General features: G+C 34.5%; 1 protein-coding gene across 5 annotated transcripts in view; it reads right to left on the minus strand.

The window, feature by feature from the left end:
- The window catches only part of SLC9C2 (solute carrier family 9 member C2 (putative)), a 118,504-nt gene that overhangs the window by 58,222 nt on the left and 45,952 nt on the right, over nucleotides 1-14,330 (minus strand). For all 5 annotated transcript variants that reach the window (XM_074222040.1, XM_074222042.1, XM_074222038.1 and 2 more), the window contains one exon: nucleotides 9,060-9,157. In XM_074222040.1, coding sequence (XP_074078141.1) covers nucleotides 9,060-9,157 — 98 coding nt within the window. The remainder of the gene's footprint in view (nucleotides 1-9,059; nucleotides 9,158-14,330) is intronic.

Consider the following 14,330-nt stretch of genomic DNA (forward strand, 5'->3'; position numbering starts at 1 on the left):
GGCACCCTCCCAATTCTGTTGGGGGGAAAAAATGGACTATTTCCAGAGAGACTTTACATTTTTAGTTTGTCACCTGTTTGATGATAAAAGTATCTTAACTGGGAGAACAGTAGACTGTTCTCAGAGGAAAAACCTTGCATTCCAAAGGAGCTCATAAACCTCCTTTTGTTCCATGATAAGTAGACTGTTCCTAGACCTTGCATTCCAAGACATGTTACATTACTTTCTCTAGAAAAGCCAAAATAAACTTTTTTTTTTGCTCAGAGGAGTCTATATATTTTTATTAGTGGATTTTTATCCCACAAAGTTTGGTTCCCTGACCAGGAATTAACCCCCTCCTTAAGACTCTCTTGGACACACACACACACACACACACACACACACACACACACACACACACACAAATAAGCAGGTGCTATGCTAGAAATTATCAGCAGCTTGTGATTTAGTGCCCAGGCAGATAGATCCCTTGAGGAGTGAGGGAAGAATCCCAAAGAGAGACTTAGTTTGAGTAAAATTGAAAGCCAGAAGACCTCTGGAGGCAGCACTACAAGGAGACAGGCCCCAACACAGGAGAAGACCAAGAGATGACACCATGGGTCCATTAGTCTGTGTACACAAGCCCAGGTATAGGCACCCCCACATCAGATCAAGTCTGCAGATTGTGTCTGATGCAAACAGAACAAAAGGCAAGGGTGGAAATACTCCCAAGCAATTGATAGAATTTGAAAGAAGAGATTCCAAATAAGTCCAAGCAGTTAGAGACCGTAAGAGCTCTAGGGTCTAGACTTAATAATGGGGAAGAAATCCAAAGTAAAAAGGGAAAAATGCAGAAATATAAAATGCTGTTGACTTTTTCTCTTCCCCATTTCTTCACTGTGATTCTGTGTACCAAAATGCTTTCTCCTCTCCCTCCTCCCCCTCCCTGCTTCTTTTTTCCTGGGGTACTTGTCTGGTTTTTTTTTTTTGGCTTGTTATCTCTTGACCTTGGGAGGGAAACTGGAGCATGAAGAGACTTTATTAATAAAAATGACTAATTAATAATAGAGAGAATTATTTCATGAAGACCTAGTAAAATAAGTTTTAAAAGGGACCTTATTTTGAAGTTAAAGAGACAATGAATATAACCAAATATGTTAAATAAAGAAATCATAGAAAGAAATGCTATTTTAATTTGAGAAAGTTTTGGGGAAGTAAATTCCAGAAAATCAAGAGAGTCAGATTAATTCTAAAGTAAATAATTTGGTTACACAGAAATGCCAGAAAAGGGAAACTAAATAGTTAATTTTTTACCAGAATGATATGGTAACATTATAGTTTCAGGAGTTTATTAGTATAGATTCTGGTTATATTAGTTATTACAGAGAGTAACAGAACAAGTGGGGATCTGAGAAAAGAAGAGCCCCCAGGAAAGATTTTGGACCTACCTCCTTATGAGAAAAGTTATGTGGTTTAATCTATATGATCATATTTCAATTAGGCAGTGAGATTTTTTTTTGAGTAGCTGTTTGCCCTCTCAAAATTTTACCAGTTAAAATCAAGAAGTGTTAAATATTCAATCCTTTGAATGGAAAATGTGTATTGTGAAAAGTGGAATCATGTCTGTGGTTTATATAGCTGTGTAAGCTATGAGGAACTAGTTCAGAACAGCATTAACTACAGTCAAAGAGTTAATGAAAAAGAATAGTGGAACAGAATATTAAGGGAAAATGTAAGTTGTATAGTCTGAGTAAAAGGTTATGAAAGTACTGAGAAGAGAATCAAGGTATAGAGACAATTGGGGTTTTTGAACCATTTGTTAAGTATGGAAATTGGTTAAAGCATGTAGACAGAAGGTTTGAGCAGGTTTGACATTGTATAAGTAAAAGGATAGATTTGGGGATTTTGGGAGCCTTGGGAGGTGATTTTTAAAAAGTAGTATAGAAAACTAAAAGTTCAAATGGAGATATATGTTTAAATGAGGTTAGGATAATCTGAAAATTGTATTAAACTGCCACTTTTGCAATATCTGGCAGTGAATTGATTGTAAAAACAATAAATCCAATAAGATGAAAGGTTTGATAGAAAAGCAACTTCTAGATAAATATTAATTTTTTATTGTTATTATTGATTCTATAATGTGCTAAGTTTGTGTACAAAGTAATCTGAGGATATGTGTAAACTGAATGAAGGGGTTTGTAAAAAAAAAAAAGTTTAGGGGTTTTTTTTGTTCTAATCTTTCATGGCTCCTCCAGAGTCATAGGAGGAAAAAGAATTATCCCTATCTATTATTTCCATTAATTCTTTTTCCTCAACCAAGGCTATTGTCAGGCTAGATTGTGAGTTATGTGCTCTTTTTTTTAAAGGTTTTTGCAAGGCAAATGGGGTTAAGTGGCTTGCCCAAGGCCACACAGCTAGGTAATTATTAAGTGTCTGAGACCGGATTTGAACCCAGGTACTCCTGACTCCAGGGCCTGTGCTTTATCCACTGTGCCATCCAGCCACCCCGAGTTATGTGCTCTTAATCAAGATTTAGAATTACTAAGCAAGGGGAAGGTAATATTTTATACTGATTCAAAATATGCTTGGAGCAGAGTTCATGTATGTGGAAAAAATCTGGTGTGATTGAGTAATGATAAACAGTAAAAGTAAAGAATTAGGTGGCTAGGTGCTGCAGTGATAAAGCACCGGCCCTGGAGTCAGGAGTACCTGGGTTCAAATCCGGTCTCAGACACTTAATAATTACCTAGCTGTGTGGCCTTGGGCAAGCCACTTAACCCCATTTGCCTTGCAAAAACCTAAAAAAAAAAAAAAGTAAAAAATTAGTACTTATTAGTTTAATATCTCAAATTAGGAGAATCTCCAATTCACAAAACATATAATGTTCTAATATTAAGAAATGTTGGTCAGTGAGGATAGAAAACTCTTATAAGCTAGAGCATTGACAATTTAGAATTGTACTGGTAAAGATAAAAAAGAATGTGCAAACATTTTTTAGGCTTTGAAAAGAAAATGATCTAAAGCTATTTGGAATATGACTTTTGTAATTTAAGGGAAGTATATAGAAAATCTTGTAATTATAAAAAGGGATTTAGCAACAATTGGTCTTAAGAATTTTTCTGTGTTGCAAAATTCTAGGGAGTAAAAGGAATATACATGAAATTGAAATATGCAATATTTTGGCTTGTTATATGCAATATTTCAATTAGTAAATTTTGCATAAGAACAGATTCAATTAGTAAACTTTGCATAAGAACAGATTCAATCAACTTTTTTGAGAATTTAAAATTGTGTTACAATAACAAACAAGAATGAATTGAGGTTTAACCTATCACATTTGTAAAGAATTTTTATGAGAAAACTAGAGAATACCTTGCCAACAGGTTATATCTCTCAAGGTCTTTTGGCCCAGAGAATTTGTGAAAGGCTTTGTTTTTCACCTCATGTTTATAAAAGGGAATATCTATATGTAAGATCAATGTATCTTATTTATTATCTGTTATTTAAGAAGAAGAAATTATATATGTAAATGTAACACTGGCATGTGTAAAAAGTGTACATTGGGCTTTTGAAATTATCATACATATAAGACTAAATTCATGGAGAATCTTATAGTCTTTGTTTTAAAAATTGAAGTGTATTTGGAAGAAGAGATAAATAAGCTTATAAAGCACAAATTTAGAAGAAGTTTGTATGTAAAAGCTATTTAATTATAAGGTTAACTTTAAGAGAACCTGTTGTTTTGCTTTGCCTTAAGAGTATGAGATGACAGCATGAAAACCATATGTTTCATGTAGATTAAGAATTTAATATTTAAGTTTTAAAGAAGTAAAATTGCAGATTTCTTCCCCCACATTAAATGCAGATTCAGAAGGATAATGTATAAGAGATTGGGAAGTATATCTTAACTGCCAAATACCCTTTCTAATAATGTTCAATAAATGTGAGGGACTTTGGGAAATGAATAGGAAATTTAAAATTATGTAACTAATTAGATGACTTATCAATGAGTAAGATGTTGAAGAGTATTATCAAACACATGATATAGTTTTGGAAATATAAACTATTTTACTGTAACGATGTCAAACCTGGAATTAAGGACTGACTGCTTTGTATGAGGGAAATTTTCAAAGGTCATAACCCTCTGGGTTCTCTGAAATTTTTAAATGATGTGTTTAACCTTGCTCTAAATCTGTATGTTCAGGTAAAAATGTAATAATGGAAAGATTGTTTTGTGAAATCTAGTTCTTAATGTGTTACACTTATTACTTTTTTATTAAATTTAGAGACTTTTAAGGTATTCTAATGAATTGAATGAATTCTGAAAAGTAATAATTTGTATTTCAAACATGGCTAATAATTAAACAGATTTATTATAGAGAATTTTTGCATAAGAATTTGGCAATTATATATATATATATATATAAATATATATTTTTATATATGAAAATTGGAACTTTTGTGGTTATATGTGTGTATACACACACACACACATACATATAGTTATATTTATAATCTCAAAGCTGTGGTTTTTTGCTTTGAAGTAAAAGCACCTGAGCAACATGGGAAAGAAAATAATGATAATAATTTGTGATTTTTTTCTATGACAATCTCTGGTCAATTGTTATGTGAGAATTTTTAGAATAATCTCCTAGCCAAAGAAGGTGCTTATTTATTGTAATACATCAGGCTAACCAAGAAGCCTCTAATATATCATCTTTATCCAGAAATAAAAAAAGATATGATTTCAGACAAAGGGACGTGGGTCTTCAGATTAGAAGATAGTGGCCCCAGGAGGATAAACCTTCTAGTTGAATTATGAAACATATCTGTGAAGAAGTTGGTTTTTTTTTTGTTTTGTCAAGGAATTCTCCAGATGCTGGGGGAACTTAACTGCTTTTGGAATGCTTAGAAAGTACCTTATTTAATGTATTCTGATGACAGGGACACTCAGAGTAGATATAGGTGATATATGTGTAGATAAGGGACCCCCCCTCCATCCAGATTAGAATTAGCAAGCATTTAGCCCTTGTGAAGTGGATTCAATTGGAGATCTAATTAGATGGAATTACTATTTTAGATCATGGCACTTTTAATTAGCTTTTGTTTTGTGTCTGACACCATGTATGATAAGCAAAAGGAAGTGTTGAATCAATGCTCTCTTGAAGTCTGGAAGCCTGAAGGAGATTTGGACACTACAGAGGTAACAGGTGTATTGGGAGAAAAAGCTGAAGGGGTGGCTTTTCAGTACAACCCGAGGTTGAACCCTTTTGACTTGACTTTCCCAAATGTGACATTTGAATAATGGCTCACTGGATGAATCTACAATTTGACTTAGGGCATTTGAATATACACATGACCTCTGTCTGGAAACTGACACTCAAAATTATATCTATAAAGGAATTTTCCTTTCATGTCCTGGATCTATATAGTAAATCACTGAAGATCAATCTGATATAGAAATTTTAGATCAAGTGGCATTTAATAGATACATAGGCCAGCAGGTGGTTTTAACTTCTGCTGTTAGCTATATGTTTTGAGATGAATTAGAAGTCTTTGATCTTATTTTATGCTAGGAAAAATGATATTTGGGTAAGAATAAAGAATTTATGTAATCTCAAAATACACTACTGTGCAGTAGCAGTTTCAAGTTCTACTTTGAGAAGGGAATGTAAGTCAGTTAAGTATATGAGGAGAAAAATCAACTATAGTGTAGTTAAGAAACATTTTGGGAAGAAAGAAGAATTTTTTGTAGTTAAGGATGCTTGAGTAATTATTTTAATGAAGAGCAAGAGATTAAGGCTATTCGTATGTCACTTGCTGGACACTCTTTGTACAAAGATGGTCATCTAATGTAAATGTTATAAGCTCAAGTTAAGTTGATAATTTTCAACACATTCACTTGTGAAGTGAACAATTATGGAAGTTGTATTTTTGTTAAAGTAAAGTATGTATATCAGTGTGATAGTGAGTAAGGCAAAATGTGAATTTTAATAGCTTTAGAATTTTATGAACAAATTATGAAAATATGAGTCTGTCTGATAAGTCTGTCTGATAAAAAATTCCTTTACCAGAAGAGGAGATCTCAACAAGTCATCTGAATTGGAGATTGGAATGGACTCTGAAAGATACAGAAAGATATTGAATGTCTCAAGGGGAAAAGAGAGAGAGAGACTGGACAAGCTCATCTTCCTCAATTGTGTCTATGTATGTGTATATGGGTTGTTTGGTCAGGGTTCCAAGAAGAAGATGGGTCCCAAGTGGACAGGAAGAGAGAATAGAACCTGAGGGGGTATCAAGGATAGTATGAGAGGACTTCAGATGCCAAATATATATGTAAATATATATATATATATATATATATATATATATATATATATATATTTAGAAAAAAAGGATGGATTGACTGTAATATTCTCAATAAAACCATTTCAGGGTTAATATTCCTAGTGAAGTCCTCTCAGGGTTAAGAAATATTAAAGAAAGAACTATTATTCTTAATTATTTCTAGAAGAAAGACCCTTATATTCCAAACAGGTGGCTCACTCTCCTAACTTTTGATAAGACTACTTTTACTGACTACTAGAAGGATAGATTTTTTTTTCCCATGAGAAAAACCTTCCATTCAAAAGAAGCTCATAAGAATCCTCTTGTTTGATGAAGTCAACTATTCCTAGACCTTGTGTTTCAAGACAAGTTACATTACTTCAAGAAGATAGTTATAATCCTAAAGGTTATTCTCACCATCTGGATGGTGATGTAATATTTTATGAAAACCTTTCATTCTTTTCTTTGTTGCTGGGGCAGATTTTTCACAAGTAGAAGTAACTCTGAAGACTAACCAATGAGTTGACAGAGAGGGACAATAGGGAGGAGGGGATTGCATTAGGCCATATAACTTTACTTGACTGTCAATTCGGAGCAGCAATTTGATCTTCACTACCTTTGTGAGACTTGAGTATGCCCTTTTTGCTCAAAGGAGTCTATATTTTTAGGTGGATTTTTATCCCACACAATTTTATAAAAAAATATACATATGAATAAGGGTTATTGTATTTTACATCTCAAAATCTGTTTTATTGCATTTCCCTAGGTACATGAGCACCAATCGAATTATGATTTTTTCCTGGATCTCTTATGCCAAATTATAGCCTGGCACACTCTTGGTTCTCCTTGGTGCTCAAGCCACCTGAAGCTCTGGTTTTAAGTAATTGCTATGTTACAAGTATTGATAATTGATCTGCCTGACATCAAGTATATTAAAATAGAAAGACAATATGCCAATGAAGCCATTTAACCCTTTGGGGTTTGATGCAGATAGAGTAAGTGACCTTTGAAAAAACAACCCTAGCCTCTCAACTGGGGTGGCTCATTAAAAAGGATTGTCTTGGGGTGGCTAGGTGGTGCAGAGGGTAGAGCACCAGCCCTGGAGTCAGGAGTACCTGAGTTCAAATCTATCCTCAGACACTTAATTACCTAGCTGTGTGGCTTTGGACAAGTCACTTAACCCCATTTGTCTTGCAAAAACCTTAAAAAAAAAAAAAGAAAAGAAAAAGATTGTCTGACTTCATAAGAGAACATATGTCCCTCTCTGCTCTGAAATAGCAAATTGGCATGATCATTCCAGGTACATCATAATTAAATATGGAAGTAAGCCACTGGAACTCTATCTTCGAAATTTTAAGTAATTGGCAAGTATTTTTGTCTTCACCTTTTAGCATAGGATGTGACTTTTTACCACAAGTTCCCTTAAGGAAACAAAATATCAGTATGGCTGTTTTTATCAGGATAATGCCTATTGGTCTATTTTTTTAAATTGCTTTAAAAGAGAGATCCATTCTCCAACTAGAATTTTGTTCATTCTAAACATGGCCAAAGCAAAATAGAACATTTTGTTGCAAATTACTTTTTGGACACATGCAGTTTTAGAATGCTTTTTTTACTACATTTGTTTATACTATCTTTGAGCTTTTGTTTATAACTTATGTGGCATCCATCATCGAATCTGTGTTATATTGGAACCCATGTTCTTGTAAAAGGTATTTTGATACTGGCTAAGGATCATAAAGTATTATTCTTGCCCATTATAAACCTTCTAGTTTTTTCCTAATTATTGGACTTCTGTTAAATAGACTTCTCTGTTATACTATCTCTGGTTTTTGCTTGCTCAATTTTTTTTCCTTGCGTTTTGTTTCTCAAGCTGTATATTTCCAAGGCCAGCCTCTTCAGGATGCCAACCCACTGTGCTAGTCAATCATTCTCTGGACCCTGTATCAATGAAGTCCTCACCAAATGAACTCTGAAAGGTCCAGAAGAAGCTGGGTTCCGAATAATTTTGAGGGGGGAATGATGCAGGGGAAAGATGAAGAGAATTGTGAATATAGAAATTGGGCAGAGATGTAACTTGACTACCACCTACTCTTGAGATGTAAATTGACTACCATGGAAAAGATATAGAGAATTATGATTGTAACAGAAACAAAATTTGTAATCTTAAAGGGTGCTAATCTTGTCAAATTGGGTGGAGATCCCCATTCTTGATGTAAAATTTGTATCCTGATCTCCTTTGGCTTCACACCTTCTACCTAATTCTAGGTCCAGTAAGGGAAAGGGAGTTCACCTTTTGTGCTCTGGATGAGAGCATAAAAACCTGTGTTGGCCTCCTGCTCAGGGCTGCAGTCTTCTCTGACCTGCTGGCCCAGTCAGCGCTGCTTGGCTGTTTCCTTCTCTCTCTCTCTCTCTCTCTCTCTCTCTCTCTCTCTCTCTCTCTCTCTCTCTCTCTCTCCCTCTCTCCCTCTCTCTCCCCCCACCCATCCTTTCCTATGTGTTGTAACCTCTTTTAATAAATTTTTGTTTTATTTCCACCCTTGCTTTCCCAAGTATGAATAAAGATTCCTCATAGGCAGAACCAAACTCAAGCAGCCAGCGGCTACATGTAGATGTTCACATTTTCGTCACACTTTTCCAAACACAAAGCATGTTCCTACAACACCCCAGGTCATTAGTGTATTATTAGACTCAATTTTGCAGAGAGATATATTTGATTAAGGATCTAAACATTAAGTAGGTGAAACACTTACTTTCCTTTGACAGTTCCATAGGTTTTGGATGCAGCAATTAATGTCCGGGCTGCTGCTTCTGAGAGGCTTCCTTCTTTATACTGGGTTTCAAAGCTACTCTAAACATCAATTTAAATAACACTAATTACCAACAAAACAATTACATAAATAAGTACATCAAGTATAAATGCAATGTGCTAGCAATCTTGACCCAATGAAAGAATTTCATGAGGTACTAAACAATACTCAATAAAATACAAGCTCTTTTGTGGGTAAGGATAGTTTTACTCTGATCTTTGTAGACCTGGAACCTATCATATCATCTAGCATATAATAGCTATGTTATGTGCTAATAATACATTCCTTTTTTTTTTTAGGTTTTTTTGCAAGGCAAATAGGGTTAAGTGGCTTGCCCAAGGCCACACAGCTAGGTAATTATTAAGTGTCTGAGACCAGATTAGAACCCAGGTACTCCTGACTCCAAAGCCGGTGCTTTATCCACTACACCACCTAGACACTCCAATACATTCCTTTTTAACTGATTAAGTAAATCAAATAACCAGCAATGGTGCATATTCTTTTGAGTCCATCCTTGTTTTGCTACTGAGTATAGAGATGCTTGAGGATTGCATAAGAGAATGACCCAGGGTGTTTTCTTACTCATTATTAGATTTTCTCTCTCTCTCTCTCTCTCTCTCTCTCTCTCTCTCTCTCTCTCTCTCTCCTCCTCCTCTCTTCTCTTCCACAGTTACCAGCAAATATTCTGCCCCAAAAGAAGGTTAGGGATGAGACCTTCTTCCCATTAGTTTCATTTAGGGTTTTAGCTTTTTAATTAATTTACAGACTATAGAAATGTTGCCCTATGACAGAAAAAAAGATGGAAAGATAGATTAAAAAAAAGGTTGATTTGACATCATTTCCAAATCTCAATTTGTCTGCATTCATGATGTCAAGGCAGACTGTCTGATATTTTTAAGATGGAACTAATATTTCTTGATTGATATATTACTGATCAGAAGTTAATGTCTTATCTTTAACTAAGGGTCATAAAATACAGTCTGCTATGTAAGGCCTGTCTTCTACAATGTTGACTACACCTGTGTCAATACTATCAAGTTATCTCAATGTTAGTACCTGATCAACAAACTTTAAGATAAGAGATATCCTGAATCAATAGAGAGAAAAATCCTATTTTTTTGTAAACATTTACTCTTCAGCATAAGTGGAATTCTTGTCAATAAGAATTTAAGTAAATGTTATAAGATTTGAGAGAATATTGTAAATCCATTTCATCTATGTGAAATTATTCTTTGTTCAAACTGAATAAAAATTCCCCCAAAATGTTGAGCCAAGGTTGACATTTGTAAGGACGCTATCAACCTGTGGGTTTTGGTAAGATCCTACGGTATTAAACTTCATTTATAAAACTAACTTTGTTGTTTCATTTTAGCCAAAGGAAAATTATGGTCATCAAGACCTAAGTTTGTCCACATTCCATTCCCCCTGACTCACTTTTAAGTTACTAAATATGATAATACTATTATTTACTTTGTACATTACTACATTAGTTATGGGAAACTGAGGGAAATAGTTTATATTTTACAGAGAAACAGCTAGGAAAGATGAGAAAGAGCTAAAGTGGTAGAATCTGAGGAATATTGACTTATAGATGTAAATTAATTTACATCTTGCTGGGGCAGGGGTAATCTTTCTTTAGAGAGGAAGGGGATGGACTAGCAGCAGGAAAACAAGGGACCTTACAATTAAAAAGTGGATTAATAAATGAAATGGTACCAATCTAAGTGTCAGATTCACATATCTGTGTTAAACCTTTCAAAGACCTGGTTACAAAATTTTGGCGGGGAGGGGAGGTTTGAGAAGGAATTTTAACCTACTTGGGGAAAGGATCCGAGAGGCCTTTGACTTTGGCAATACCCAGCCAGTTGGGGACATGGGAAAGACTTGCATTTCTAAACGAGATTTCATTGGGCCATGTGTGCCCATTTCTATTTTGGACACCCATTCTTAAGGGCATTACAAATAAAAGGATCCTCTTTGGTCCACTAATGGCAGTTTTGAGGTCTTAGTAAGGTAAAGTGCTGACTCACTAGTTATTGGTTATGTCCAGTTCTCCTCTTCTTTCCCTCTCAATCTTTACTTTAGGTCTTTCCTAGACTCTGTCTGTGCATTTCATTGTGGCTGTACCTGTATCATCTTGAGAATTTCTCATGCTTATTCCTGTGCTCAGAGAAGACATGCTTTTTCTTCGCATTTGAAAACTAGTATATCCAATAGCATCTGCCACAAGTAACTGTCTTTAGTCCTACTTTATGAATTTTTTGAATTTTGAATTTTAAATTAAAGTTTTAATTAAAATTTAAAATTTTGAATTTTACAATTCAAAAACACCTAAAAATAGGCAAGTATTTCAATCCTTTCAGTAAAGGTGAAAACAGACTGAAGGACATGGGCCAGCATGACCCACTCCAGGCCAAAAACAGTCTCAATAATATTTAGAAATAATCTTGCTAGATTTAGTATTACTATCATCACTTAGTATTCTAGAACTTCTTTATTTTCCTCAAACATTTTTATCTTAAAGGATTGAAGGAGATAAAGGGTAAAAGGAACTAACCCAATAGGAATTATTGGACATCACCAGGAACCCTGTTCCAGGTTTAGGTCACCAGGAAGTGAATCAGTATACAAGCGTAGTAAAAGTGTTACTAGAATAATGAAGGAAGTTATATTAAGTACTAGACTAGCTCTGTGTAATAACAAAGATATTATAAAGTGTAAACAACAGTCGATGACATCTAAGACAATGCAGAATATCTGGAAAGGAAAAGGGCTACAAGGAACAAAATGATAAGAAGAGGAAGGGATATGCTTTACTAATAATAAAGAAGCTATATTTCTGGAAGGAATTTTAGCTGTTTTGGGGGTGCTTTTTTTTGCATTGAAAACTCAAGTATTATAATTCCTCATTGGAGTCATATAGACTATAAAATACTTAAATAAATTCAAGTTCTTTCTATGTCACTCTTAACCCTGTTGCCATGACAGAGGGAAGGTTGGGGGAGCAAAAGTAATATCCACAAACTGGAAATAAAGTATCATTTCATCATTTTAGCATCTATGATGACCAGAGAAGGATTCTTTCCTTTGGGCCTCTTGCAAGCTCAGAGGTACAGATAAAAAAAAAATCAGTACCAGATGATAACTCTAAGAGATATGCTTCTATTGGTCATGCTGCCAAAGCACCTGGGGGATATACCCTCTAATTTAATAAAAATAACGATGTGACACCAGTCTGACCTATTAGACAAGATCTATGACCTCAATTCCTATGGCAAAAATGAGGACAGAGGGAAGAATCTAGAATATCTATTTTTTTTTATTTTTCTTGTAAGACTTAATTAAACCTGAATGTATATAACCAAGAAACCCAGATAATGAGATCTAGGTAAAAGGTACTAGTGCAGGCAGAGAAGCAGGGACAGGTAGATAGTAAGACGACCTCAACCGGGCTTATAGAATGACTGAACAGGAATTATTGATGGATGAAAAATGCCTATTGCCTGGACCATGATGTGGAGTTGGATGGGCAAACCATGTAATTAGTCCCCTGTATTAGTACATATATTAAATAAAAAGGCATTAGAGATGAACAAAAAAGCTAGACTCACACTTAACAAATGGAAGAAGATAGGTTTGTGATTAAAAATATATATATAACAATAGTCAGCACTTATATAGTGCTTTAAGGTTTACAAAATATTTTATATACAATCTCATTTGATCTATACATTAGCCCTGTAAGGTAGGAAGTATTATCATTCTCACTTTACAGATGAAGAGACTCAGGCAAACAGATTAAGTGACTTGCCCAAGACCACACATGTAGTAAATATTAGAGTCAGATCTTCCTGAGTCCAGGTCTTCTGTCATATCATTGTAACACTTTGTTGGCCATTGAGGTTGAATTATACTAAAAAACTGGGTACTTGCAGCAATCCCAAACTGCTCCCTAAAATAATAAGTCCATCATTTAAAATCCACATTGACTGCACTGCTAAAAATTACTGAACCTTGGAACACTACAATATTCAAAAAAGTCTACAAGTGATATAAAGGGTGATGGAAAGAAACATGGTAAATGTAAGTAATCTGTTAAACATCCATGATGACTTGTGCATATGATTTGATGTACAAGCTATGACATCCAGGTAATATGCAATTGAAAAAGGAGGTCAGTTAGTCATCTAGTAAGATAACATAGTACTCATGAAATATAAAGATGGTGGTTGGTAGGTGGTACAGTGGATGGAGCACTGGGCCTGGATTCAGGAAGACTTGAAGTCAAATTTGGTCTGTTATAAACTTATTTTCTTCTTTCTGCATGTCTCTGGACAAATCATTTAACCTGGGTCCATCTCAGTTTCCTTATCTGTAAAAAGGGAATAATAATAATAATAATAATAGCACCTCCCTCCTGGGTTGTTATAAGGATAAAATGAGATAATATCTGTAAAGTGATTTGCAAACCTTAAAGTGCTATAGATATGTTAACAATTATTAAGATCTCCAGGAAGACTTCCAATTTACTTTGGAGGTGTATCATCCATGGATTATTTATGATAGAAAATGGTCAAGAATTCCACAATACGTGACAATCATGAATGGGTTGTGATCTACACTGGTAGAAAGACTAACCACATCAGTAAGGGCTCATCTTTTTTGAAGACTTATAGAAAGAATGCCTGCTTCAAAAACTAACCATTTTGGCCCAGCACATTCTTATATGGCACCCAAGGGTGATTTTATTCTGGGACAATATTATAATTCACCATATGGGAGGACATTGAAATCTTAAACAGGTATAAAATAAAAATGGCTAACAAAATCCAACAGAAAGAAATAGAAAGATTAATTTCATTTAACATAATTACAGACAGCCTAAAATACTTGAATGGCAGAAAGTGAAAAATTAAGAAGCTTCATGATTAAGGTGAAAGAGTAAAGTATAAAAGCTAGCTTGAAGATTAACTTGAAAAAAATAAACATGTTGGCAACTGGTTCCATTACTTCCTAGCTATTAGAAGGAGAAGAAATGGAACCAGTATTAGGTTTTACATTCTTGGGCTCAAAGATCACTGTAGATGGCAACTTAGCCATGACATTAAAAGAAACTTGCTCCTTGGAAGGAAATTTATGACAAATCTGGACAGCATACTAAAAAACAGAGACATCACCTTGCTGACAAAGGTCTGTACAGTCAAAGTTATGATT

The sequence above is a fragment of the Macrotis lagotis genome, chromosome 2 (genome assembly GCF_037893015.1).
Source record: "Macrotis lagotis isolate mMagLag1 chromosome 2, bilby.v1.9.chrom.fasta, whole genome shotgun sequence".
In the NCBI taxonomy this organism is placed as follows: domain Eukaryota; kingdom Metazoa; phylum Chordata; class Mammalia; order Peramelemorphia; family Peramelidae; genus Macrotis; species Macrotis lagotis.